This window comes from Alligator mississippiensis, chromosome 3 (genome assembly GCF_030867095.1).
Source record: "Alligator mississippiensis isolate rAllMis1 chromosome 3, rAllMis1, whole genome shotgun sequence".
Classification (NCBI taxonomy): domain Eukaryota; kingdom Metazoa; phylum Chordata; order Crocodylia; family Alligatoridae; genus Alligator; species Alligator mississippiensis.
The window spans coordinates 1,392,149-1,419,476 of record NC_081826.1 but is presented as its reverse complement, the minus strand read 5'-3'; the positions used below and the strand labels follow the sequence as shown (position 1 = coordinate 1,419,476).

The 27,328-nt window shown below is 60.7% G+C and overlaps 1 protein-coding gene across 5 annotated transcripts in view; it reads right to left on the bottom strand.

Moving 5' to 3' along the window:
- Window positions 1–3,682: 3,682 nt before the first annotated feature.
- Window positions 3,683–27,328, bottom strand: part of LOC102567583 (casein kinase II subunit alpha) — a 42,933-nt gene continuing 19,287 nt past the window's right edge. For 3 of the 5 annotated variants that reach the window (XM_059723633.1, XM_059723635.1, XM_059723634.1), the window contains exons 2-13: window positions 19,223–19,358; window positions 13,497–13,608; window positions 12,507–12,608; window positions 12,134–12,184; window positions 10,865–10,924; window positions 10,229–10,312; window positions 8,094–8,204; window positions 7,528–7,629; window positions 6,663–6,763; window positions 5,912–6,060; window positions 5,377–5,466; window positions 3,683–4,213 (exon numbers count right to left, since the gene is read on the bottom strand). In XM_059723633.1, coding sequence (XP_059579616.1) covers window positions 4,098–4,213; window positions 5,377–5,466; window positions 5,912–6,060; window positions 6,663–6,763; window positions 7,528–7,629; window positions 8,094–8,204; window positions 10,229–10,312; window positions 10,865–10,924; window positions 12,134–12,184; window positions 12,507–12,608; window positions 13,497–13,608; window positions 19,223–19,323 — 1,179 coding nt within the window. In that variant the 5' untranslated portion in view covers window positions 19,324–19,358 and the 3' untranslated portion in view covers window positions 3,683–4,097. The remainder of the gene's footprint in view (window positions 4,214–5,376; window positions 5,467–5,911; window positions 6,061–6,662; window positions 6,764–7,527; window positions 7,630–8,093; window positions 8,205–10,228; window positions 10,313–10,864; window positions 10,925–12,133; window positions 12,185–12,506; window positions 12,609–13,496; window positions 13,609–19,222; window positions 19,359–27,328) is intronic. The other 2 variants (XM_059723631.1, XM_059723632.1) reach the window with 2 other exon arrangements.

The following is a 27,328-nucleotide window of genomic DNA, read 5'->3' as shown; positions in this document are numbered from 1 at the left end:
GCTGGGGAAGGACCCGGGCAATGCAGTTGTGGATGGCGACTCGGGCAGCACCGACCACGAGACGACTGAGTTCAGGATCCTGAGGGAAGGCGGGATGGAGAGCAGCAGAGTTAAGGACCCTGCACTTCAGAAAAGCAGACCAGCTTGGCTCAGCAGGGAGCTCTTCAGAGAGCCAACTCACAAAAAAACAAGCTTGTAAGTGGAAACTTGGACAAGCAACCAGGGAGGATATCGGAGCGTTGCTCGGGCATGCAGGGATGCAGTCAGGAAGGCCAAGGCGCAGCTGGAGTTGCAGTGCCAAGGGAGGCGAAGGGTGACAAGAAGGGTTTCCAGAAGTGTGTTGTGAACGAGGGGAGGAGCAGGGAAAGTGCGGTCCCTTACTGGAGGGGGAGGCAACGTGGTGACAGGATGCAGAGAAGGCTCAGGGTAGTAATCCATGGCTCCATGTCTCGTTGGCAGCTGGTATCGAGTGCAGTGTCCTGGGGTTGGTCCTGGGGCGTTTTGTTCAACATCTTCATCAACGACCTGGGAGATGGGATGGATGCACCCTCAGCAAGTCTGCAGGTGACACCAAGCTGGGGGGTAGCAGATACACGGGAAGGTAGGACCTGGTACTGGCAACAGGGGATGACATGGTAGGGGACCTACAGATCAACGGTCACCTGGGGGACGGTGACCACCAAATACTAGAATTCACCATAAGGCATCGAGTGGGAAAGGCAACTACTAGGGTGGAAGTGCTGGACTTCAGGAAGGCTGACTTCAGCGAGCTCAGGCGTGTAGTCGATGACGCACTGCAGAGGAAGAGATTTGGCGAGACGGGAGCCCAGGAAGGGTGGTCGTGCCTCAAGGAAGTGATCCTTCGGGCACAGAGGGAGACGATCCCGATGCAGGGAAATAGGGGGAAAGGGGCCAGAGAAATCCAGAGCAGCCTAAGGGCAAAAAGGGGGGCTATAAGCAGCGGAAACAGAGGGATTACTAAAGAGGAGTATACCTTCTCTACTCGTGCTTGTAGGGAGGCAGTTAGGCGGGCCAAGGCTACCATGGAGCTGAGGATGGCAACCCAAGTAAAGACAACAAGAAATTGTTTTTTAGATACATTGGGAGTAAAAGGCAGGCCCAGGGAGGAATAGGACCCCTGCTAAATGGGCAGAAGCAATTGGTGACGGATGGGGGGACAAGGCTGAACTCCTCAACGAGTTCTTTGCCTCAGTGTCCCTAAGCGAGGGGCACGACAAGTCTCTCACTGGGGTTGTAGAGAGGCAGCAGCAAGGCGCCAGACTGCCATGCGTAGACCCTGAGATGGTGCAGAGTCACTTGGAAGAACTGGATGCCTTTAAGTCGGCAGGCTCGGATGGGCTCCATCCCAGGGTGCTGAAGGCACTGGCCGACGTCATTGCAGAGCCACTGGCGGGAATATTCGAACGCTCGTGGCGCACGGGCCAAGTCCCGGAGGACTGGAAAAGGGCTAACGTGGTCCCCATTTTCAAGAAGGGGAGGAAGGAGGATCCAGGCAACTATAGGCCAGTCAGTCTCACCTCCATCCTTGGCAAAGTCTTTGAAAAGATTATTAAGGCTCACATTTGTGAGAGCCCGACAGGGCAAATTATGCTGAGGGGGAAAACCAGCACGGGTTTGTGGCGGGCAGATCGTGCCTGACCAACCTAGTCTCTTTCTATGACCAGGTTACGAAACGCCTGGACACAGGAGGAGGGGTGGATGTCGTATACTTAGACTTCAGGAAGGCCTTTGATACAGTATCCCACCCCATACTGGTGAACAAGTTAAGAGGCTGTGACTTGGATGACTGCACAGTCCGGTGGGTGGCGAATTGGCTGGAGGGTCGCACCCAGAGAGTCGTGGTGGATGGGTCGGTCTTGACCTGGAAGGGTGTGGGCAGTGGGGTCCCACAGGGCTCGGTCCTGGGACCGATACTCTTCAATGTCTTCATCAGTGACTTGGACGAGGGAGTGAAGTGTACTCTGTCCAAGTTTGCAGATGACACAAAGCTATGGGGAGAAGTGGACACGCCGGAGGGCAGGGAACAGCTGCAGGCAGACCTGGACAGGTTGGACAAGTGGGCAGAAAACAACAGGATGCAGTTCAACAAGGAGAAATGCAAAGTGCTGCACCTAGGGAGGAAAAATGTCCAGCACACCTACAGCCTAGGGAATGACCTGCTGGGTGGCACAGAGGTGGAAAGGGATCTTGGAGTCCTAGTGGACTCCAAGATGAACATGAGCCGGCAGTGTGACGAAGCCATCAGAAAAGCCAATGGCACTTTATCGTGCATCAGCAGATGCATGACGAATAGGTCCAAGGAGGTGATACTTCCCCTCTATCGGGCGCTGGTCAGACCGCAGTTGGAGTACTGCGTGCAATTCTGGGCGCCACACTTCAAGAGGGATGTGGATAACCTGGAGAGGGTCCAGAGAAGGGCCACTCGTATGGTTAAGAGCTTGCAGACCAAGCCCTATGAGGAGACACTACAGCACCTGGACCTCTTCAACCTCCGCAAGAGAAGGGTGAGAGGTGACCTTGTGGCTGCCTATAAGTTCATCACGGGGGCACAGAAGGGAATTGGTGAGATTTATTCACCAAGGTGCCCCCGGGGGTTACAAGAAATAATGGCCACAAGCTAGCAGAGAGCAGATTTAGACTGGACATTAGGAAGAACTTCTTCACAGTTCGAGTGGCCAAGGTCTGGAACGGGCTCCCAAGGGAGGTGGTGCTCTCCCCTACCCTGGGGGTCTTCAAGAGGAGGTTAGATGAGCATCTAGCTGGGGTCATCTAGACCCAGCACTCTTTCCTGCCTGTGCAGGGGGTCGGACTCGATGATCTATTGAGGTCCCTTCCGACCCTAACATCTATGAATCCAGCCCGCACAGCAAGGACACGGACATGGCGGAAGCAGGTGTCGCCCCCAGGAAAATCCCCTGGAGTCCTGCGCATCAAGGATGGGGGAGATTGGAAACCCCGAATCCAGAGCAGGGCAACAAGAATGAGCAGGGGGCCGGGAGCCGAGTGCTGAGGAGGGGTGGGAGAGCGAGGGGTCTCCGGTCTGGAGAGAAGCCTGCAGGGCGGGTACAGATGGAGACGGGCTTCTCTCTGTGGCTGCTGGGGCCAGGACAAGGAGCAATGGCCTTACGGGGACACTGAGGCTGGAGATGAGGGAGGTGCTGCCTGAGGGGGTTCAGGCCCTGCAGACATGGGGGAACCTCCAGGCCTGAGCGCTGCCGACAGCAGGGGGGACAGGAACTCACCGGGGTTTTTCAGTCACGGAGAATCCTGCCTGGAGCAGGGGCTGCCCTCGCGAGGTCCCTTCTGCCCGACTCCCCTAGGGTCCTGCGCTTTACACTGCAGGGGCAGAGGGTCTTTGGTGGGAGTCCTGGAGCCTGATCGATGGGCCAGGCAACGATCCCCGCTGGCCTTGGCTGGAGGACTGGAAACCAGGGCCCAGGCTGCGCCTTGCAGAAGCACGAGCGCCTGCCGTCCTGCCCCGGGACCAGGCAGCTGCAGCGACGAGCCCCGTGCAGCTGCCTCTCCTCCCCGCGGGGGATGCCAGTCTACCCGGGTGAGGACGGCCCCGCAAGCAGGAGCAAAGGTGCCCGCAGCCCACGGACACGCAGCACCCCCTCGAGCCTTTGGCTTCCAGCAACGAGGCACTGCCCCAGCCGCCCCGTTAGGGACATAGAAAATAAATTTTATTCTCCATTTTAAATTTCTACACGGTAGCTGCGTCACTAACCATGATCCTCGTGAGAAGAACGCAGCTGACGCCTCACCCCGACACAGACACGACAGAGATCAGCTTTTGTCCGTAGCCAGAGAGTGTGATATTGTTACTGCACAGAGGAGGGAGGGGGGGAGAAAAAAGGGACCTACAGTTTTTGCTCTTTTCTCTTTTCTTTCTTACTCAACAGAAATAAAAATAAAATTCCAGAGAGGGCCCCTCCCCTGCTTCCCGCCTCCGGGAGCAGCGGCCGCAGGCGGGCAGGCGGGCGGCACGGGCCGTCGGCTCCCGGAGGGACGGGGCAGGAGGGCACAAGGCAGGTGCGAGCCCAGCGGTGCGAGAAGCCGGAGGTTGCGACGTGAGTTCAGGGCTGCACCCCGGCAGCTGCGGGGACTGGCGAGCCCAGAGCGTTCGGAGAGGAGATGACGGGCGAAGCGGCCAGGCTGCCCATGGGCTGGGACGCGGACATCGAGGTAATACCTACGTAAGAACGTAAGAGCTGAGGTTTACTGGGTCAGACCCCGGGTTCGTCCTTCCCCAGCCCGTGTCCCACGGAGCTGCAGGGAGGGGGACTGGGGCTGAGCAGGGTTTTCCCCCGTTCCTCTCCCTGCAGCCTCCAGCACTGAGGTCCAGGCAGGGCCGATGCGGAGGCCGTGCCCCTCGCTCCCTGCCCCAGAGCCACCGATGCCCCTTTCCTCCACGCACGTGTCCAAGCCCTGGTGAATGTGGCTGGGCGCTCGGCTCCCTCCGCCCCTGGGGCCACGAGACCCCCTTTAGTGCCATGTTGGGGGGAAAAGACCTCCCTGGTGTTAGCGTTAAACTGCCGCCTGCTCGGTCCATGTGTGACCTCTCATCCTTGTCTGGTGACAGAGTCAGTAATAAATCCCAGGGACTTTCTCTTCGCCATTGAGTGGGTTGTGAACTGTCCTCCTGCCCCCCTCAGGCATCTCTTCTCTAGACCGCCCAGGCCTGGCCTCACTCGTCTCTCCCCAAGCATGTCGCTCATCATCCTTGTGCCCTCCTCTGCATCTTCCCCAGGTCTCCCATCTCCTGGAGGTGCAGGGCGCAGAGCTGGGCACGGGATCCACGGTGTGGACACCCCGTGGGCTTATAAAAGTGTACTGCGACACTTTCCGCTTTGTTTACAATCCTCTTCGCTGTCCCTGACATGGTCTCTGCCTGCTCGATGGCTGCTGAGCTGATGTTTTTAGCGACCTGTGCCCGGTGCCCATACAGGAGAGCGAGGATGGGCAGGCCGCTGGGGATGGAAGTACCAGAACGTCCCCCGCGTGGAAGCCAGGCGCCCAGTGCTGCGTGGCTGTGACCTCCAACCCTGCAACACTGCCCACAGCTTCCCAGTCCCTTCCCCAGCCCAAGAGGCTGCTAAAGCCCTGCTGCGAAGGCCGATGCTCCCCCAGGCTGCCAAGGAGGTGCCACCTGGCTGGAGCGATGCCGGGGGTTCCCCAGATGCCCTCTGAAGGTCCCCTCCAGCCCCATTTCTCTATGATCTCATTCCCCCTTCCTGGGGGAGGGCACCAGGCCAGCTGTCTGGCACTGATGCCTTGGCCCTGCTAGTAAAGGGGGCCTGGTGCCCGGAGCCCTCCTTGCTACCCGCCGAGGCGGTCCGGGAGGCGGGAACCCACCTGCCAACATACTGGAGGCGCTGACGGGCGTGTTGCTGGCTGCCAGGCCAGCTGAGGGGCCCATCCGTGCAGGGTCTTTCGCTATGGGATCTGCCAGCAAAGAGCAGAGAGAAATGTCAGCAAATGCAAGGCTCCCGGTCCACGGAAGGACACAACAGCTCTCAGCCTCCAGAGCCAGGCAGCCAGCGGAGCAGGGTCCTGGTGGAGACAGCAGCCAGGACAGAGGAGAGGCTGGGGGGATGCTGGGAGCCCGGGCACAGGCTGCGCCATACAGCTACACGGCCTGCGTGACCAGAGTGCTCCATGAGGCAGGGAGCTGGGCCCCAGCAGCACGGATGAGGCCTTGCTGGAGGATGAGGGTCCCCGGCACGGCCCAAGGAGCCTGTGGGCTGGGACACGCTACCTCTCTGGGCCCATCGGTGTCCAGGCAGCTGGGGAATGGGGCAGGGACTGGGCCCGGGGACTGAGAGGGGCGCTGGAGGCCACGACCGAGCCACGGGGGGGTGTGGGAGCTGTGGGCACGTGGCCTACTCACAGAAGTAGGGGTGCTCCATGGCCTCCCGGGCAGTGAGCCGTGTCTGGTGGTCATAGCGCAGCAGCTTGTCCAGGAAGTCGAGTGCCTCCGTGCTCACCAGGTGCTGGTTCTCGCTGTGCACGAAGCGCTCCCATCGCTTGCGGGAGTGTCTACGAGGGGCAGAGCCAACCTGAGCCCCCGTCCCTGTGTCCCCCCCATGACATGCACCCGCTACCCTGTCGGGCCAAATCAGGAGCCTGCTTTCTGAAGCCAGGCTAGGAGGACGCTCCCTGCACAGCAGGGCTACGGGCTCCTTACCTCGGAGCACCGAGGCTGCCCAGGGCCAGGGACCAGCTAAAATTCACTGCAAGAACCCGAATGGCTGAAGGGGCCGCGTGCTCGCTGGTGAGAGCTGGCTCAACTGGTGGGAAGACAGTGCCCAGCCCCGGGTATTAGAGCCTCCCTGTCTGCCCACAGCCGCCTCCAGGAGCCCATGCGAGTAGCGGGGAGGGTCCCTACCTCTGTACTGGGCTGGGCATAAAAACAACACCCCCCCAGCGACACAGCAGCCAGGGCCCTTGTGTGCGGGGCCGAATACACCCCCACGGTTCAACGGCTCCACCCCAGGCAGCGAGAGCCAGGAGGCTGGAGGCACAGACACGGGCTGGGACACGGCCGGGACTGCCAGACTACGGCAGGGAGAAGCCAGGCCTGGGCACCCCAAGGGGCCTCCCGGGAAGAGAGCCAGGTCTCTGACCACGCCGGCACCCACCTGCCGAGGATGTCATTGAAGCGGGGGTCCAGCTCGATGTTGTACTTGTCAATGTAGTCGTACAGGTCCTCCGTGCCCAGCACTTTCGCGATCCGCACGAGCTGGGGGGCGGAGAGCAGAGCACTGAGCGCGTCCCACCAGGCTGGCCCAGCACCCGTGACCCAGCTGCCAAGTGGGAAGCACGGAGCTCCAGGCCAGGCCTCTCCCTGCTGCAGGCCGACCCCAGCCGCCTTCCCTGCTGGGTACTAGAAACCTTTGCTCCTCCAGGCCCTTGCGGGCAGGATAACCCAGGGCTCAGGGCACCGGCATGTGCGGCCCAAGCTGATGGGTTCCCTCGCCTGTGTCTGCCTGTGATACCACATCTTCAGGATGCTGCCACCCACCAACCCCCCGAGTTCAAGAACATCCCAATCCCTGGTGGGCTCGGCCCTGATCCGGGGGACTGGAAAATGGGAGGGGGTGGACGGATGCGGGGAGCCCTTCCCTTCTGCATGGCTGAGTCTTAGGTTCAAGCAGCAATGCAGAGGTCTGCGGGATGGGGTCCCTGGTAAGGACTGCAGGTTCAGCATGCACCTGTCTGGTCCCTGCCCGTGCTCCCAGCTGAGCCAGGTGGATGGACATCCAGGCTGACCAACCTCCCAAGCAGGGGCGGAGGGGCACACAAAGCCCCTGGCAGAGGGGAGAGGCTGGGGTGGAGGAGTACGGCCCACAGCAAGTGTATGTCTGGGGTGTGACACCACTGTCCCACTCTGCAGTGGCTGTAGACTGGCTGCGACGGCTGGCCACTGTCCTAGGCCTGCCTCTGAGTGCGGCGCTGCAGGAGCCGGGATTTCGAGGGAGGCAGAGGACGAGGCCCGCGGCTCACCTGGTCGTAGTTATCGTGGCCGTGGAAGAAGGGCTCCTTCCGAAAGATCATGCTGGCCAGCATGCAGCCTAAGCTCCACATGTCCAAGCTGTAGTCGTACATCTGGAAAAGCCGGGGGGAGAGAGGCGGGAGGTGGCAGCAGCTCCAAGCCCCGGGGGCCAGAGGGCACGGGCCTATGAGAGAACATGCCCCAATCTCCAGCTCCAGGGACCCGGGGCCCTGCTCCCAGCAGATTCCCGGCAGCTTGGCCGATGGCTCTGGTTCCAGGGGCCGCGGGCCCAGGGCATCCAGGCTCTGGGTCTCACGGGCCCTTCTACAGCCCACAGATTGCCAGGAGCAGGAGACAGCCAGCCAGGCATGCTGCACAGCCCTCCCATCCCTGCATCCGGGGGGGCCCTTCCAGCTGTGTTGCACCCACGTACACGCTCCACTTCCCCCTCACTTAGGCCTTTGGCAGGGCCTCACCCAGCTGGACTGTCTCAACACCTCGCTGGGTGTCTGGTCTCCCTTTGGCAAGCGCGTCATCTGCATTCGCACGCACAGGACTGCTCTGCTGCGTGACGTACCTGGTAGTCTACCAAGAGCTCTGGTCCCTTGAAGTATCTGGAGGCTACCCGAACGTTGTACTCCTGCCCCGGGTGGTAAAACTCAGCCAGCCCCCAGTCTATCAGGCGGAGCTGCGGGGACAGAAGGAGAGAGTGAGGGCATGCACCATTACAGCCCACTGTAGCACAGGGGTCCCGGCGCTGCTGCTTGCTTAGTGATATTGCCACCAGATCTGGTGATTTTTGGGGGTAGGGTGACAACAAAGTGTCTGCATTAAGAATCCTAATCACTTCGCTGCTCGCAACACTTGGTCACAGCTGAGGGCTTTAGCTCTCAGCCCAGGGCAGGGACCTTTAGCCACCACGTGTTGGTGACGTCTGCCAGGGTCAGGACAGACCACTGCGCCCGAGCGCGCTCAACGTATGGGCTTGTTCAGACAGGGATGTTCCTGCCCCGAGCAGGGGACAGCCTGGATGAGCTGAGTTCCCGTCTAGCCCCACCGCTGTAAACTGTGCTGACAAGCCTGCAATGCAGGGGAGCACTCAGCGAACAGATACAGGCAGTGGGGAAAAGGATCTGGCCAAGCCCATGCAGCCAGCTGGGGGCAGTGGACACTGAAGGAAGCGGGTAGAAAAGTGGTGAGTCTGGGCGGGTGAATTTCCCAGCCCCGGCAGGAGGGAGGGGAGGAGCCGGAAAGCCTGGGGTCCAGGACAGGGTCAACGCTCCCGCCAATCCTGCCGGGGCAGCCTACAGCCCTTGGAAGTGGCTCTGCCCAGGGGGGCTTTGAAGTCCGGTGCGTTCGGGTCCCAGGCGGCGGGTCACTACAAAGGCCCTGAGAGCAATCTAACGCTCCATTTACAAGCCCGGGGTTCCTAACAAACAGGTGACAAATAAAAGGTGGTTTACGAGAGGCAGGTGTGGGTTTTATGGGCACCTGCATCCCCAAACAAACAGGGCACAGCTGCAAATCCACACCCCCGCCCTGGCCGGCGTCTGCGGGGAACCCGCGCCAGCAAAGGCAGGGCTGTTTCTGGCCCTGCGCTCGCTGCCTGTGTCAGACCAGCCCTGGGAGCTTCCAACTGTGGCTGTGTCGCTTGTGGGAGGAAGAGGGACCTGATGTGAACACGGAGGTGCCAAGGCAGTACCGGAGAAAGGGCTGTGAACCTCCTAGCCCCTTGAGGATGGGGAGGCTTGGAGAGGCGTTAAGGCAACAAGGTGCAGGTTTGCAGCCGAGCTAGCGGAGCCCAGATGACCAAGCGGCTGCTCCATTTATAATCAGGACAGGTGAGGTGAGCACAAGCCCCAGGCGGATGAGGAGACACGTGAGTGGTGCCAGTCCCCACATCTCCAAAAGGACGTAGCAGAATGAAAAGGCTCAGACTTCCATTTGAAAAGGAAAAGGCTGAGGCGGGAGAGGACCGAGCTCTATATAATCAGGAAGGCCGTGGATCAAGGGAACAGGGAACTGTTCCCAGAGCACTCGACCCACGGGGCACCCACTGAAACGAGCAGGAGGCAGGTTTAACACTAAGAGACAGGACTTTTGTGAAGCAACGTGCAGTGACTGTGTGGGATTCACTGGTCCAGGCGGGGATGAAGGCAGGGAGCAGAGCCAGGCTCAACAAGGGACTGGATAAATCCATGGCTCATAGACCCATCAGCGCCCGTTGAACAGCCTGTGGGGGGGAGATGTTTCCTCTGGCATTGAGAACCCGACGATGGTGGATGCCAGAGAAGGTACCGAATAGGGGACGGATCACTCGAGATCCTGTTCAGTGCCCCCCCTCTATAGCATCCACCCCTGCCACGGTCAGGGACAGGACACTGGGTGAGATGGACCACGGGTCTGACCCAGCGTGGCCCTGCTAATGCTCTTGTGAGCGAGTGTGCAGGAGTAGCCACGAGGGCCCCTAACAGACCTGGCTGGTAGCTGGATCGTGTCCTGTGTGGGCGGAAGCCTCCCCGCTGCTTCTCATGGATGTTGCAGGAGGGCGGGCTGCCTCCGCTCCAACTCAACCCGCTCAGCAGCAAGGATCTAAACCGTGGTTGTTCCCTGGTGCTGCCCAGCAGCGTGACTAGCAGCACCCGTGGGCACCGGCTGGAGGAGAGGGCGCATCCGGCTGGGGACGCTCAGAGGGGGCAGCCCCCACTGTACCTTTCTGTGCTCGTGGTCGATCATGACGTTGTGTGGCTTGACGTCTCGATGCATGACGCCCATACTGTGACAGTAATCCAGGGCCTGCGGACAGGACAGAGGCGCGGTCAGACCCCAGCTGCACATGGAGCCAAGCACGAGGTGGCTGGAGGGGGAAAGACCCAGAGCTCGTGGGGGAATCAGCCACTGCAGTGAGGCCTGAGGGCTCTACACGCTTCTCCCCACCCGTGTTGGGCACAAGCCCCCACCCGTGGCCCCTGGGACAGGGAGTGCTGAAGGGGGCCCTGGCCAGCCATGGCTGGACAGACAATGCCTCGCGCTAGCACTGATTTCCCCCTCCAAGTGTCTGAGAAGACCCGCTGCTCCATCACGGCTCCCCATGCCAGCTGCTTGCATGGAAAGCCAAGAGGAGCCAGCAAGCAGGTCAGCACCGAGGGGCGCGGAAAGGGAAGCAGCGACTCTGGGACCTGCATGTCCTACGCAATGTGAGCATGGAGCTCGACGGCGCCTTCCCCCGCTGCTGCAAGGAGGGGCTCGGGGGTCAAGCAGCTGCCATTCCCACCCCACTGCCTTCACGTGAGGAGCAGGGAGGTCCCAGGAGGGTGGGCGAGGACTCCTGTCCCCAGGGGAGCTTACCTTGAGGATTTCGTACATGTAGAACCGGATGTCAAAGTCCGAGAGCGTCTGGTACAATTGCTGTGGGGAGGGATCGCAGGGGCGGTCAGTGAAATGCTACAGGCACTCGGCGTGTGGCACTACACTGGCTCGTTGAGACGGGGCCCTGCTGTCACAGCCAGGGACAGCAGCACCATGGCCCATCGGGCACACGGGAAAGTCAGGTGCCCCACTAGCCCCCACTGTAATTGCAGTCTCTCCCCCTCTCTCACACACAGCTTCTGTAGTGAGACCTCAGGTCCCGGCCCTCTAGGACTGCCCAGCCCACTGGGGATATCCACTGGTGGGTCCCAAGGAGAGACATATTCTCTCAGAGGACTAGATCCGGGTCAGTCCAGGCTCTGCAAGGTTGTATCCTCCCTCCAAAAGACCACAGTGACGGCTGTGTGCCCCAGGAGAGACTGACCAGGAACCATCAGTGACCCACAAGAGGAGCTGAACCCACAAGCCAGCCACACCTCCTCACCCCACCATGAAGTGGCCATGGAACATGGCCCAAAATGCCCCAGACCCAGAATAGGGTGGGATCAGACCCAGGATGTGGAGGGAGGATGGGAAAAAGCTACAGGACGACTCCTGCCAGACCCGGAGAGGGCAGGATGGCACCGCTGGGACAGTCCTCACGAGAGGAGGTCTCAGGGTAGCATCAAGGAGACAAGTGTGCAAACAACAGTGAAAACAAAACTCGTGGGGAGCACCAGGAACCCAGGGTGGAGAGGCCCAGCGACCAAGCCCTGCTAACAGCCTCCCCGTGCACTCGGCCACCAGAGGCTCACAAGGCAGCACTCAACCAGCTGAGGTGTCAGCAGATCTGCAGTGACGCTTGCGCACACGGCCACCGTCAGACGCAGGCGCAACCCTGGCTGGGCCGGCGTCTGAGCGACAGGCAGGCCGGGCTGCTGGGACCCCACGAGGCAGCGAATCCTACAGATCGCCCCTCAAAATGTAACATCCCCCAGTTCACAGCAATGACCCACGAGGGAGCCGGTGACAGTGGGAAGGTCCCAGTCACCACGTGCTCTGGGCTGGGCTAGGCCCCGGCTGGCTAGGACCCATCCATCCCTACCCGAGGCTGCGTGGGGCTGGACACAAGTTGAATCCTGGGCGGGAAGCCCCCAACAAGCTTCCGTTTCCACAGCACATGCCCTCCCATGCTGGGGGGTGCTGGGACTGCTCTCCACATCTACCCGAAATCACAAGGGCGACCTGCAGCAGGCTGGTGCCGCTCACCTTGAAGTCCGTGTTGTTGACGTGCTCGAAGACGAGGGCAGGCGTGCGAGACTGCAGGGTGCCGAGGCACGGGGAGGAAAGGAAGCAGGTTAGTCCTGCAGGCGGGTCGCAGAGCCGCCGGGGCTCGGTGACAGGCCCCCACGCAGCAGCTCCTCGCCCCACAGCCAGCGCCCACCTCTGGGGCTTCCCACCCAAAGGGGCCCTGGGAGTTTCACCAGGCGGGAAACTGGAGGGGAACCGTCTAGGCCCGCGTGCTGGGCTCTGCGTGCACTGCATGCACACGTCCACTTCGCTGGCCTAGCTTGGTCCATCGCTCCCCGGGGCTGCTGCCACTGCCCACCCGCTGCAGCCCTCAGCCGTGCCTGTGCCTCACCACGGGGTCTTTGACGATATCTAGCAAGCTGATGATATTGGGGCCTCCGCGCAGATTCTCCAGGATCTTGATTTCTCGCTTGATTTTCTTCTTCTTTACTGGCTACAGAGAGAAAGAGGAGGAGTGAGCAGCAGTCAGGCCTCTCTGGCCCCCTGCCCGCATGGCCTGGGCAGGGGACGGGAACTCAGCCAAGGAGGGAGATGGGTCACAAGGATTCATGGTGAACCAGGCGTTGCTCAGAGCTGGGGCACCCCGATCGGTCTGCGCTCTCCCCTAGGAAGGCAGCTGCAGTAACTCATGCCTTCTGGGGCCACGGGAGCAATGACTGGACATGAGACTGCTCTGCTGGGTGCTGTGCTGGCTCACCCTGGGGGGTGGCTGAGGCTCCTCTTGGAGGTGGGGCCCTGCACTGCTACTGGCCCAGGGGCTTCAAGCCCCTGGGTCCCAACTACTGGGGTTGCTGCACTGCTTGAGGGATGGAGGGACGGGAGGGGGAATGTCTCTGACCTCCCAAAGTCCCCACGAACGCCCATGCGATACCAGAGGGAGGCAGCAAGCGTGAGAGCGGAGGGCAGCACCACGGGGAGAACAGAAGTCGCTCTGGCCAAGCGTATCACGGCCACCCACCCTGGATCTCAGCAGGAGCCGAGCCCTGGCCTTTGGATGGCACACGCAGCCCTGTGCAAGGGACCGGCCCCTCCACACCCCCTGGCAGGGCAGAAGCTGAGTGGAAACAGACCCCCCCAGCTACAAAAGCCATGGCAGTGAGTGCAGAGTAAATGAGACGCAGACAAGGGCACACGGGGTCTCAATGCATGGAACCTCCTTCCGCCTGCTCCGCTCATCACAGCAGGTCTCTGCCAGGGTTGGGGGGAGGGAGGAGAGGCAACGAAAAGCTGCCCACGACTCCACCCATCCCCAGCCCAGCAGCCGCCCCGCAGTGGTCAGCGGCACCCCGCGAAGGCCCGGGGAACAGCCCGACGCACCCACCTTGAGGATTTTCACCACAACTTTCTCATTGTTGGTGATGTTAATGGCTTCAAAGACTTCGCTGTATTTGCCGCGCCCGAGCTTCCGCACAAGCTGGTAGTCGTCTTGGTTGCTGCACAAGGAGGAGAGAAGGGAAGGTGAAGGGGGGGAGACCGGGTCAGAACCCAGTGTCGTTTCCAGAGAGCGGCTCTCCCAACGTCTGGGCAGGTCAAGAGGTTCGGGGGGCTGTTATGTAGCCTACGGAGCTCCAGGAATTGACCCCCATACTCTAGGACTGGCGACGAGCTGGCTGGCACGGCAAAGAAACCCTACCAGCCAGGGCACCCCTTCCTTCCCTACAGGAGAGCTAGACAGCTTTGCAGATCACCGCACAAGCTACCAGGGAATGCATCCCTGTCACCAAAATTAAGCCAGCTCTGGAACGGGAGAGTCTGCAGGCAGCTCGCAAGGTCGCTCGTGTGTCCGTAATGAAATGCGAGGACCATCTCAGGGAGGAAGAAAACAGTGACACATTTGGACTCCGGCCAGAGCCCCGAGGGGAAATGCATTCTGCGCCGAGCAAAACGCCGCTGGCAGTTCACAATCTCGGCGCGCTCGCCTTTGGGAAATGGGTGAAGCCGGGACGCCGAGTTCTGCCCCAGCTGCACTGCTGGGGGCTCTGGGCAAGTCGCTCCCTCTCTCTGTGCTTGTTTCCCCAGCTCCAACCCGGCTCTGGGAGGTTGCAAAGGACGATTCGCTCCAAGCCAGGGTGGATTAGATTGATACCAAATCGATTTAAATCATGATATAATCACTGGCCAGGAAGCCTCAATTTAATCATTGTTTTCTACAAAAAAGTGCATTCCTTTTGTGTGATATCCTTTACTCATTTAACTTCTGAAACTTTGCACTCTTTTGAGAGAGGCAAGGGCTTGACTCTGGGCACACAAACTTGCAGAGAGACAAAAGGGCTGATGGGTGGGTCATCAGGTCTGTTATCTCTCACCTCACAGATGTTACCTCTGGAGACACAAATCCAGTCTGACAATCATAGATCCATAGAAAATGAGGGTTGTAAAGGACTTCAGGAGGTCACATCTAGTCCAACCCCTGCTCCAAGCAGGACCAGTCCCACCTATGTCATCCCAGCCAAGGCTTTGTCCAGACTAGTCTTCAAAATCTCCAAGGATGGAGACTCCACCACCTTGCTGGGGAGCCTGTTCCAGCGTTTTACTGCCCTCCTCGTGAGAAAATTCTTCCTAATATCCAACCTCAACCTCCCTTGCTGCAGCTTGAGCCCATTGCTCCTTGTCCTGCCATCTGCCCCCACTGAGACCAGCCCAGCTCCATCCTCTTCGCAGCCCCCCTGCAGGGAGGTGAAGGCTGCTAGTCAATCCCCCTCTGTCTTCTCTTCTGCAGACTAAATCAGCCCATTTCCCCCAGCCTCTCCTCACCAGTCCTGTCCCCCAGCCCCACAACCATTTTCACTGCCCTCCACTGGACTCTCTCCAGTGTGTCCACATCCTTTCTGTAGTGGGGCCCACAGCTGGACACTGGACTCCAGATGTGACCTCCCCAGCGCTGAATAGGGGGAAGAATCACTGCCCTTGATCTGCCGGCAATGCTCCTACCAATGCAACCCAGGATGCCAGTAGCCTTCTGGGCACCAAGGGCACACTGCTAGATCATCTCCACCTTCTTGTCCCGTTCCCCCAGGGCATTTTCTGCAGAGCTGCTGCCCAGCCCGTCGCCCCCAGCCTGCCCTGGTGCAGGGGACTGCTCCCTCTCAAGTGCAGGACTTTGCACTTGTCCTTGTTGAACCTCCTGAGATTCCTTTTGTCCCAATCCCCAAATGTGTCGTGATCGCTCTGAGTCCTAGCCCGACCTCCAGCGTATCTACTCCCTCAGCTTGGTGTCATCTGCAACCTTGCAGAGGGTGCATCCAGTCCATCCTCCAGGTCGTAGATGAAAATGCTGAACAAAAGTGGTCCCAAGACCAATCCTTGGGGCACTCCACTTGACTCCAGCTGCCAACTAGACATGGAGCCATTGATCACTACTCTCTGAGCCTGATGCTCCTGTTTTCGATCCACTTTACAGTCCATTCATCCAGCCTGTACTTCCTCAGCTTGCCTGCAATAATGTTGTGGGAGACCGCATCAAAACCCTTGCTAAAATCAAGGTTTATCACATCCACCGGTCTCCCCGCATCCACAGAGCCAGTCACCTTGTCATAGAAGGCATCAGGTTGGGCAGGCAGGACTTGCCCCTGGTGAATCCATGCTGACTTTTCCTCATCACTGTCTTCCCCTCCAAGTCCTTGGAAATGGATTCCCTGAAGACCGGCTCCATGATTTCTCCAGGGACTGAGGTGAGGCTGCCTGGGCTGGCGTTCCCTGGATCCTTTTTCCCTTTCTTAACCATGGGCACTATGTTTGCCCTTTTCCAACCATCCGGGACCTCTCCTGATCGCCATGAGTTTCCAAGGATGATGGCCAGTGGCTCTGCAATGGCATCAGCCAACTCCCTCAGCACCCTCGGGTGCCTCCCATCCAGCCCGTGCACTTGTTCACGTCCAGCTTTTCTAAAACCAACTCAGCATCACAGAGATGCTTAATGGGATCGTCTCGAGTAGACTGAGCACTGAGTCCCACTGGGGAGAGCAGTTTTCTTTACTCTTTACTAATCTCTAGAGGAACCTCTGGGAACCCCATAAGATTTTGCCCCTAGTATAGTTCGTGGCCTGTTGTGACCTATTTATAAAACTTTTCTAAAAAGTTTACATGAATATATTGCCTCATATGGTATATAATTAGCAGTAATAATCCCTATTCCATGATGATATCTTTGAGCTTTAACATGTCTTAAATTAAAACAATCTTTATATAGGTTTGTTTAAAAAAAACAAACCAACAAAAAATAGGAATAAATTAAAAAAATCTGATTTAAATTTTAAAAAATGACTGATTTTTACCCACCCTGCTGCAAGCGGCGGAGAGGGATGTGCCTGGGGAGTCAGAATCGGAGACATCGGGCTGGCCGGGAGGTCGCATCTCGTCCAAGCCCCGGCCTGAGGCAGGAGCAGCCCTGTCCAAACCGCCCCACAGAAACAAATCCGTGGTTCAACCTCTTAGCATACTACGCGATGAACCCTGTCGCACCACCACAAGGCAGGGCACCCGGACCTGCCCCCGGCAAAGCGGGGGGACAACGGCAGTCAGTGTCCTGCTGCTGAGAGGGTTAAAATGCACTCCAGAGATCCCAGTGTCCCCCACTACAGAGGAAGGCAACCCCCCCAGTCCGGACCAGTCTGAGCAGGGGGGACATTCCTTCCTGACCCCAAACATGGTGTTGGTGTGACCCTGAGCGCGGGGGCAAGCCCCTCTAGCCAGGACCCTGCAGGGTTGGTGCCAGCTGAAGCCGTGGCACAGCCCAGCCCTGGCTGCAGGAGCACCCAGAGCTGCTTAAGAAAGGTTGGGGGGAAACCCCCCCAAACCCCTGACATGTAGCAAGAGGAGGGGAAAGGACTCCTTCCTGGCCCCATGCAGCAAGGCCCAGAGGTCTGGGAAAAACCAAATCCCCCCCACTCTGCTCTGCAGCCTGGGGACAGCCACACAGCAGCCCCCCTCAGGGGACAGCCAGGACCCCCCTCGTCTGTACCCCTCCATAATCTTATCCCACATCCTTTAACCGTCTTCCTAACTAGGCCAGTCAGGGAGCCCCGCTTCCTTCTGCTGCTGAGCCTGGTCCCCTCCAACATCCACCTGCTCGGGGCTGCAGGGCTCTTCTCATGGTCTCCCAGCCATCCATAAGGGCGCGGGGGGCAGTCCTGGGCTTCCACCGGCTGCTCTTTACAGAGCACTCCGGACATCGCGGCCCCGAGCTCATCCCTGCCCCAGCGGCTGTCCAGCCTCTTCTTGAACCCCTCCAGCGATGGCAAGTCCAGCCCTCCCCCAGGCAGAGGCTGATCTAACGCTTAAACAGCCCACTCCTCCGGCCAGGGACCTGTCGGTTTTCATTTGTCTAGAAGGGGCCGTAAGCACCTGCGGCACTGCAAAAATAATCTTCCTAACGAGGGGAGATCCGGAAAGAGTGGGATAAGTATCACCCGGAGAATGTGCACGCACGCAGATCACCGCGGCCTGATGAAATTCCCCTGACAGGCCGAGGGGAAGCAGCAAAAGCATGGGCAATTATTTCTGCTACGTCGGGGAGGAAGGCGGAGAGCCCCCGCAGATCCGGGACGGGTAAACGAGGGGAGGGAACGGCAGGCGAGAAAGTGCAGCTTGGCAAGCTGCTGAATCCCAGAGACAGGCAGAGGGGCCGCAGGAGCTGCGCAGACCCACCGCGCCAGGCAGCTCCTTTCTGTTTGCTAGTTTTATGCTCAGCAAATAGTGGGAGAGGCAAGCGGGGTGGGCTGGGTGCTGGAGGGCATGGGGGACCCGCCGCGTGGGAAAACTCGGGGTCAGTAATTCCAAGAGCAGCACGAGGGAGGAGCAGGCTGCCAAGGCAGGATGCAGAATTATCATCGCGGAAGAGATTCAGGACCGTGGATTAGGCTCCCCGGGGGTCTGGCTGGCTCAGCGGATTGGGAAACGGCTCAAGTCCCTTTCCAGGTCACGGGGACCCGCCAGGGCTCACAAAGCAAGTTCTGGGTGTGTTTGTGGGGGTGGACGGAGTGGGGGGCCTCATCCTGTCCCTTACGGCGCTGTGACACCACAGCATGGAGCTGTCGCTCGCGGCACAGCGGGGCTTGCTCTGGGCCTGGGGAGCAGCTCACGCCGATTCAACCCGAGTTTATTTTGCCCGTAACCCACCCCCAACCCCACACCACCAGACCAGCTGCTCTCTCCTGTGGCTTGTTCACTTCAGACCCTTCATGACCTTCAGGGCGGCACAGGAGCTGAGCCAAAGATTTGGGGGTTCGTCTTTGAGAGGCCTAAACCACCCCGGGGCATGCCCATGCCTCCTGCTGCCGTGACCATCACTAGCTCTGCTGGCGCCGGCAGCCCGAGGAAGCCCCACGCAGACAAGCCGCTGGCTGCCAGCACCCGTGGCGGGTAGATGCGATGGGCGCGGGGCCACCTGCCCCGGGGCCACGACAAGCGAGGCAGCTGGCTGGCTGTCCTACAGCTCCATCCCAGAGCGGCTGTGGGAAACGCCCTGCCTGGCTTGCAGCTCGGGGCCTCCACAGCCAGCCCGGAAAACATGTCCTTTCCCTCTCTAGGTCTTTGCCTTTTTCCAACTGTAGAACCCAAATCCTGGCCTGAGCACGAGGCGCTCGGGTGTGGACCCGAGGCAGGCGCCCACACCCAGCTCTAAAGCCCCTCAATAAAAGCAGCCCCTTTTTCTGAGGTGCTTAAAAGCCGGCCAATGCTACGCGCCTCCGGAGGCGGCCAACTCGCAGGATGGCCTAGCACACACCACGCTGGCCTCTATCCCCTGCTCTGCTGCTGTGACTCAATTTCCCTGTCTGTCACATGGCAGTAATGGCACTCAGCTCCTTCGTAAAACCTTCCGAGACCTGCGGGCGAACAGCCCTCGGCAAGAGCAACGTATCTTTATTACACAGATTCGTCCATACAGATGCAGGTCTCCAACCTTAGGCCCCTGCGTGGCAGTACGTGCACCTGGATGCCACGCTGCAGCTGACGTACCACGGGCCGGAGCGCTAGACATCGAGCAAAGCCGTGGGGAGCCCTGGGAACCAGCCCCCCGCGCCACTTCCCTCGGGCTCCCGCTCGTACCCCCATTCCACGACGTGCGACTCGTAGTCCCAGTACTCGCGGGGTCTCTGAGTGTTCACGTCCGCATAGACCCTGGCTCGGCTCGGCACGGGCCCCGACATGCTTCCACGGCCGGAGGGTCGGTCCCTCAGTCACCCTAAAACATAAATACAGAGGAGTTGGCGTCAGACTGCAGCACTGGGGCGAGAAGCCAGGCAGGGGTGGGGGGCAAGGAGCCAGCGCAAGTGGGCAGGGGGCTGCAGACAGACGGCTCTGGGGGGAACGGGCAGCAGGGTCCGGGGGGAGGCCGGACACACTCGCCTGTCGGTGGCCCCCTTTGCCCAGAGCCTCCCGGGCCTCTGCCCGTGGCTGCGGGTCAGCGGCACTGCAGTGTGCGTGCAGGGGAATGAAGGACAGCTGCTGGCCTCAGGCCAGGCCTCTGCTTGAAGGCAGCTCAGCAGCACAACTGACGGCCCTCTCCGGCCTATGAGTGTGCAGCCCGCCCCTGCCCGCTCCAGGTTGCATGCACTGGGCACCCATGGGACCAATTAACTCGAGAACAGGGCCCTCCCTCTGCCAGTCTCCAGTTTCAAGCGCTCCATAGCAATTAGGAGCCAGCATTGCCAAGGCCTCCCGGAGCCGGTTGCTGCCGCCTGGAAGCTGCCGGCCCGCAAGGGATGGGGCTGAGAACTGTCAATGCTGGGAAGGATCGGCGCCATCCCAGCCTGGCGACCTGCTGTCCAGCAAACCAGCCATGGCTGCACTGGAGAGGTCACAGCCATCGCCTCCCTGCGAGCCAAGAGCCTGCAGACGCATCCCGGCAGCCCAGAGCTACCACGCTCTTATCCCCTAGGCACCAGGGCTCTGCCACCAAGGACCTCAGCTCCATCCTCCGGTGCCAGGCAGGAGCGACGCTCTCCTCCAGACAGACAACGCCCGCGCAGGTCGCACCCCGTCCTTAGGGCAGGCGACTCCTTCCAGCCACGACCCACCTCCCTCCAGGCTCCCCGTGCAGATCTTGCAGCCTTCAGCAAGCATGTGGGGGCAATGAAGGCAGCACTGGCGCGTGGCAAGGGGTGCTGGCCTAACTGGCTCCCGGAGGGGTGCAGGTGAAGAACCGCTGTCTGGGAAGACAAGGCCGCGCTCCCACAGTGCTAACAGCGAGGCCCAGAGGCAGCGGGATGGGACCCCCCCCAGCCTCGTGATGCACCTAACGCTCCAGGCAACTCGGGAGTGCTCGTAAACAGCAGGAAATAGAAAAGCTGGCCGCCACCGAGGCACAAGGATGATGCGCCACAGGAACTACAGCTCCCAGCAGGCAGGCAGCGCAGCGCGCTCTCCCCAAGCCCAGCGCAGGCTGCTGTAGCAGAGAGGAGTGCAGGGCGAGACCGTCACCGTGCTACGAGCGGCTTTGGATCATTCACCGCCCAGGGAGTCACTTCCAAGTACCCTAGATCCATCACCTAACCCCTTAGCAAAACTATCAGCAACTGGAAAAGCCCAGACGTTACACCTGACCCACCACAGGGAAAGCAGGGGGCACACGGCAGCCAACATCCAGCCGCTGCCAAGGGTGTTAATATGCGCTTGAGAGACCCCAGGCAGAGGCCATGCCCCCTGCACTGCAGCGGGAGGCAACTCCTCCATCCAGACCAATCTGACCAAGGGGGAAAGTCCCTCCCTGCCCCAGTGCAGCGTGGGGCTGAGCCCCAGTGCAGGGGCAAGACCCTCCAGCCAGGACCCTGCGGGGTCGGTGCCAGCAGGAGCACTGGCACAGCCCAGCCCAGGCTGCAGCCTCTGCATCGAATGCAGACAGGCAGGCGCACAACCCTGGGCACTTCTCCAGCACGCCCCGCTGCAGGGGCAGAGGGGGACACAAAGAGGGTCGCCAGTGACAACTCAGCGCGCAGGGAGCGGGCTGGATTCTCCAACGCGCTGCACAGACATCACTCAGCCCCCAGCCCCCCGCGGGGCAGGTGCCCCCCGCTCTGCACGGGGGGGAACCGAGGTCCACACGCTCCAAGGCAGTTGTTCACAGCCGCGGAGAGACAGAGGAGGGATCCTGAACCTGTGGGAAGTCAAGCGCCCCTAGAAGCGACGTAAGCTGCCCCCACAGCAGATCCACTGCAGGAAAATCAGGGACAAGCGTCTCGGGCTTTCAAACACTGCGGGAAGCTGTTTCCTTGCAAAGCCTCCCTGGCTCCAGCTACTTTCAGCCCTCTCTGACCTGGCTGCACCTTTTGCTGCTCCAGGGTCTTTCCTCCCAGGGTCTCTGCTCCCCAGAAAGGGGAGTAGCCAGACCCCATCCTTGTCTGCTGGACACCTCAGGGCCTGGGAAGCCCACGTGCACCACCTTTCTCTGTGCCCTTGGCATCACCAGGGATGCCTGCCGCTCACCGCTCTAGCCCTGTGGAGAGACAGGCCCTGGCCAGCCTCAAGCCGGCGACGCCGTCCCCACCAGCAGCAAACATGGCTGGTAGTGTGAGGCACGCGTACCTCTCGAGACGGGCGGCGTGTGCACGCCAACACGCGATCTTCTGGCTGCAGAATCACAGAGCAGCGGGGCTGGAAAGGACCACCACCTCCCGTCCAAGCCCTGCCCGAGGCAGGATCAGCTCTGTCGAAACCACCCCAGACACACTCCTCATCTAAACTCTTCATAAAACTACCGTCAACCCTGACACAGCAGCTACGTGTTCAGCTGCTGTGCCCGGGGACCATGCTGCGGGCACAGGTCACTCTGTGCCCCGTCCATCTTGCTGAGTTTCACAGACTCGGCCGTGCCCCTCGGGTCCTCGCGTCCTGCCACCTGCATCCGAACTGCTGGGGCTGTCTGGGTTTCTCTGCCCGTCGCCCTCCCAGCGTGCAGGGAACTCCAGAGCAGATTTCTGTGTCGCGGCCAATGGCTCGATGTAGCAACCTGCCCCCGGGGGTGCCAGGGCGAGGAAAAGAGCCAGAAACATTTCCCCTCACCAGAGCAAGAACTGCAGAGGCGCCAGGCCTGGCAGCGCCAGCTGACACGTGTGCAGCCAAGTCCTGCGCGTGCAGTGAAAGAAGGGCCCCGCCTCACCGTAGCGGTGCCAGGGGAGGCTGGTGCATGCCCCGTCCCCCCATACAGAGCATGCCTGCACCCATCCACTACCGCAGGCCCGCGGGAAGCCGCGTGGTGGTGGAAGTGGCAGGGTCTCTCTCGCAGACAGCACGGACACGCTCCCCCACTGCCCGTGCGATAGCGCCATGCCCCAAGCCGCCCACACAGGAGAGGCAGACATCTCAGGAGCCGGCACAGCACAGGAGCTGGGCCTTGCAGCAACAGGGGCGCTTTGCAAAGCTGGCTTGAGTGACACTCCCAGCCTTGGGGGCCGGGAGCAGGTCCCGAGATGGGGAAAGAGAGGCTGGGGGTGTCGCCCCAGAAACTGTGGGGAGGTTGAGACCACAGAAACTGAGCCCAGGACCAAGGCCCCTTGTTATCTTTCTTGTCTTCTGGGCTCCTGGCCCTCAAGGGGGGAGATGACAACCGCGGAGGAGCACCTTGCTGTCTTGAGGGCCCAGAAGTGGAGATGTTGGGTGAGCCAGTCCACCTCTCCGCCCAGCAAGCCAGGGCTGCAGGAGGGAACGGAGTGGCACCAGGGGTGGGCATGGAGCTGGCAGCCAGCCACCAAGACACCCTGGTGCCCAGGACCAGGACCACCCAGTTATGAACGTGAAAGCATGGGTATTGCCAGGGAGACACCAGCTGTGCCAGGGGGCAGCATCCAGCCCGAGAGCAGCCAGTGCTGCACCGTCCCAGTCTGGACGGCTGAGCCGGGGCCAGGCCCAGCGCGCTGCCTCCTCCGGCACCCCCGACTCCCCATGCCCGCAGCCAGCGTCACCCGGCCCCGGCAGAGCTTCACTCGTTGCCCCCGTGCTAGGACCGGTGGTACGTGAGCCGTGGGGACCCTGCACCCAGCTCTGCTGCAGCAGAAGGGCGCTTCACGAAAGCTTTGCTCCTTCCAACTCCCCGCCAGCCCGATGTCCTGCCACCCCAGCCCAGGATCTGCCCGGCGTCATCCGGGCACCTTGGCCCGACGCTGCACAAAGACCTCAGCCCCGCAAGCCTGCCCTCCCCAACCCTACAGGCAGGGCTGGCCCCTACCCCGCTGTCAGAGGTCTCCCCCAGCTCCCAAATAAAAGACGCGTTTGAGGTTCAAAGGCTTCATGGCTGGCGGCAACAGTGCAAGCGGGTCGACTGCCGCCCAGGGCAGGCAGCCCCAGTGCATCGGCCCCGCTGCTAACCCCACGCAGCCCAGCGTGGAGGCTGATAAACGCATCCCTTCTAGAGAGGGGAGCGGGACAGGCAAGGTTAACTGCCACCCCGCACTGCCTCCCACAATCCAGGCGCCCCGCACAAGGGAGCAGCGGGCAGGAAGGACCGCCTAGGTCCCGCAGGGGACGGCCGTGCCACTGGAGCCCACGCACCAAACCTCCCTCTCCCCACCGGGAACCAAAGGGGAGCTGCTGAGGGCTCCTGATCTGGGCCCTTGTGCTGCCTAAATCTCCCCCGGGCCTGAGCAGGCCCTGCAGCGTGGTGGGAGCCCAACGCTGGGAGGGGGCGGCAGGGAATGGGAACGCACTCTCCATGCATGGCTCCAACGCGGCGAGGAAGGCAGTGCACTCGAACCCGTCCATCGCCTGTTCTGTGGCCGTGCACGGCAGCCCCAACGCTGGGCTTGCTCGTGCCAAAGTGGCTCAAACAGATGGGGACAGTTGGGGACGGCCAGAGTTCGGGGAGCTCTTTCCACTCACTTCCCAGCAGTCACAGGGCGCCTCCGGGCCAACCGGGCTCTCCACCCCAGCTCCACGCAGAGTTCCATGGAAGGGGCCTTCCTTATTCCACAGTTCTCCAGCCCGCTCTGCGTCCGGGGCACAACCCTCTCCCACCAGGCCAAGCTCGTTTCCTGCATGTGGAGCCAGGGACAGGAGATGGCCCCAGAGCCAGCCGTCCTCCTTCACTACCTGGACATCCTTGGCCTCGGCCAAGCTGCTGCCCCCCGGCGAGAGCGGGTCCTGCCGGTCTGCTGGAGGATGCGTGAGAGCGTCCGTCTCAGCCCTAGAAGGCAGGGCCTGGCGCAGCAGGACTCGCAGCCGCTCCCGGACGTGGCCGAGGGGCAGCACGGACTTTGCGCTGAGGGTGGGAGCCAGGCGAGTTAATGGGGTCGAGACGGCCGCGTCCGTGCCCCAGCCCACACCGTTGAAAGCGGCACCTTCCTCCCAGAGGGGATTTATCTGGCGGGTCTGGGAATTTTGGGAGGTGGAAGCTGAACTTGGAGACTTGCAGGGCCCCTCTTCCCCCAGGCACCCCACACTGTAGTGCCGAGACCCTGGTCTCCCAGCCCTCCCCGCCTGGCAGCTTGTGGCAAGCCCCACCTCGAGCACACGCTCCAACACGCCTGGCCTGCTGTTCTGCACGCAGTTGCTACCATGTGATTTGCCTGGGCTGCAGGCCTCACGCTTGGCCTTTCACGGCTTACCTATTCACGTGGCCACGGCCTTGGAGTCAGAGCTCCCGGCTCGCTGTGACACACTCGGACCACGAGATCATGCCACCTCTCATCTTTGCAAAGCACTTTACAGCTAATTAAAGAGATTCAAAAGCTCACAAATCCTATTAGAGTCCATCTGTGAGGACTCGGGGAAGAGACGGGGGCCTTGCTCTGAACAATGCAGACAAAAGCTCCGAGTGGTGTGCAGCAGAGGGCAGAAAGGACCACAAAGCATGGGCCTGGGAGCCCAGAAGCCCCCACTGCTCTGTAAATCAGTGGGGTGCCCTTGTCCAAATTTTTGCACCCAGTTGTCTCTCAGAAAGGCTGCAACACAGCCAGAGCAGACTGAGATGGGAAAGAAAATCGAATGAAGGCCTGGGGAGAGCAGGGACTGGCTGCACGGGCGTCGGAGAGGGAACGATCGCCCTATACAGAGCAAGGATTGGGCTACACAAGGCCAACTGCGCGGTCCTCTTTACCCTCCTAACACATGAATGGCGATGCTCAATGACACTGAAAGGCAGTGCCAGGTAAAGGGAAAGGCCACCGTCCACCTAAAGAGCTCCTTGCCACGTGATGTGATCGAGGCCAAGACCGTGGCAGGATGAAGGCAGGGACCTGTGGCCAGTTTCGATGGCTGTATGGCCAGGCGGGCTTCCAAAATATTTTTCTACCCTAGTGCACCCTCACGCGAGACTGCTGATATTCATGGGGCTCACAGGAAAACCCACAGCTCTATCAGGAGTCACGACCGGCAGGGATATGACCCCTTCTTCTACCTGTCTGGGCTCAGGAGGAAACTCCCCCAGGAGGGCTACTCCATAACCATCCAGCTTCCTCTGAAGCACTGGGGCCGGCGGCTGGCAGTCACGACACCGGGCTGGGTGTTTTGCTGGCCTGATCCCATTTAACACCCCCACCTCTGCCACAGCAGCCTTACTCCCTCCTGCGGGTTCTCCAGCGCTTTGGATTTCACAAGCAAATCTAGAGAAATAAGTAAGAAACCTCATCATCGTTTCCCAGGGTTTCAGGTTTGGCTTTTTTTTTAAACCTAAGGAGCTTGGTAAAAAAAGCACCTTCTCCCCCCTGCATTAACAGCGGCATTTTTGCCCTTGCTTCTAAAGGCCTTAATGGACGCGGCCTCCCGAAAGCATGTCAGTGCCACGTGCGCTGTGCCCAAAGGCTGCCCAAATTAAAGGCTGATCCTTGGGCAGCAACTCAGCGCTCTTGGCACTGCCCGTGGGCAGTCTTGCCCTCCGTTCCTACCTGCAGGGCCAGCCTGCCGCGGGTTTGATTAGTAGCTTAACAGACACGAGCGGGCTGCAGCGTTTGGTCTCCGCACCCGACATGCCCCTGCTAGGAAGGGGGAACGGGGTGCTGGGTCCAAGGGAGTCAATGGCTCCACAGAGAGCTGGCGAGACCCCATCCAACGGGGCTGGGGGAGGCACCGGTGCCTTCACCTCCCCTTAGGATGGGCCCTTCACTCCTGGGGCCACGACTGCACCAACCCTCCCCCCGCCCCACGGATGGCCCAAAGGAGCACAGGACCGGCAGGGATCCCTGCCCGCCTCTGTGGCCTGTCTCCAGTTACTGGGGGCCCTGCACTGGACAGTCTCTTTCCCAAACCCTGCAAGCTCCATCCTAAAAGCACTTGAGACCCTCGTGCTGCTGCTCCTGCTCAGGGGCTGTCCCAGGCCCTCCCTGCCCTGACGCCGGCAACCACCTTCTCATTTCCAGCACACAGATATTCCCAGGTCATCCCCGCTTGTTCTGGTGCCAACACAGCCCTTAGCTTCCACAGCTCCTCTCCTTTCCTGAGCCTCCTCACAACTGCCACAGGCTGGGGCAGACCCCAGGTCCGTCCTGCCCATCCCGTGTCCCACGGGGGCAGAGAGCGGAGGCTGGAGGGAGAGCAACCTGGTCCGAGCAGGGTTCTCCTCTGCTCCTCTCCCTGCAGCCCCCAGCACTGAGGTCCAGGCAGGGCTGATGCCGAGACCGTGCCCCTCGCTCCCTGCCCCAGAGCCACCGATGCCCCTTTCCTCCACGCACGTGTCCAAGCCCTGGCGCATGTGGCTGAGCTCTCGGCTCCCACCACCCCTGGGGCCACGAGTCCCCCTTTAATGCCACACTGGGGGGAAAAAACCTTCCTGGTGGTAATTTTAAACTGCTGGCCTGCTCGCCCCATGCTGTGACCCCTGTTCCTGCATTGTAAGAGATGGCAAATAATAAATCCCTAGCAACTTTCTCTTCACCATCTCACACTCGGCACAGCCCACCCTCAGCCTTCACTTGCTGGGCAGCTGGGCCCAGCACGCCTCCTCTCCTCTCCTCAGATCAGGTCTCCGTGCCCTTGGGATCAGAGCAAACCTTTCCCGCCCGTCCCCGTGCAGACGACCAAATGGTACACGTCGTTCCCCTTGCGGGGTCCCTATCCCCGTTCTACAGATGGGGGAGTGAGGCACACGGAGGTCTGGGGGCTCGAACAAGTCACAACCATGAGTGCAGGATGCACCTCCACTTCCAAGGAAGAACTGTCCCAAACCCAGAAGGGGCAGGAGGAAAGCACAGAGGTGCTCATCCCTAACAGATGTACAGCCCGTGGGTA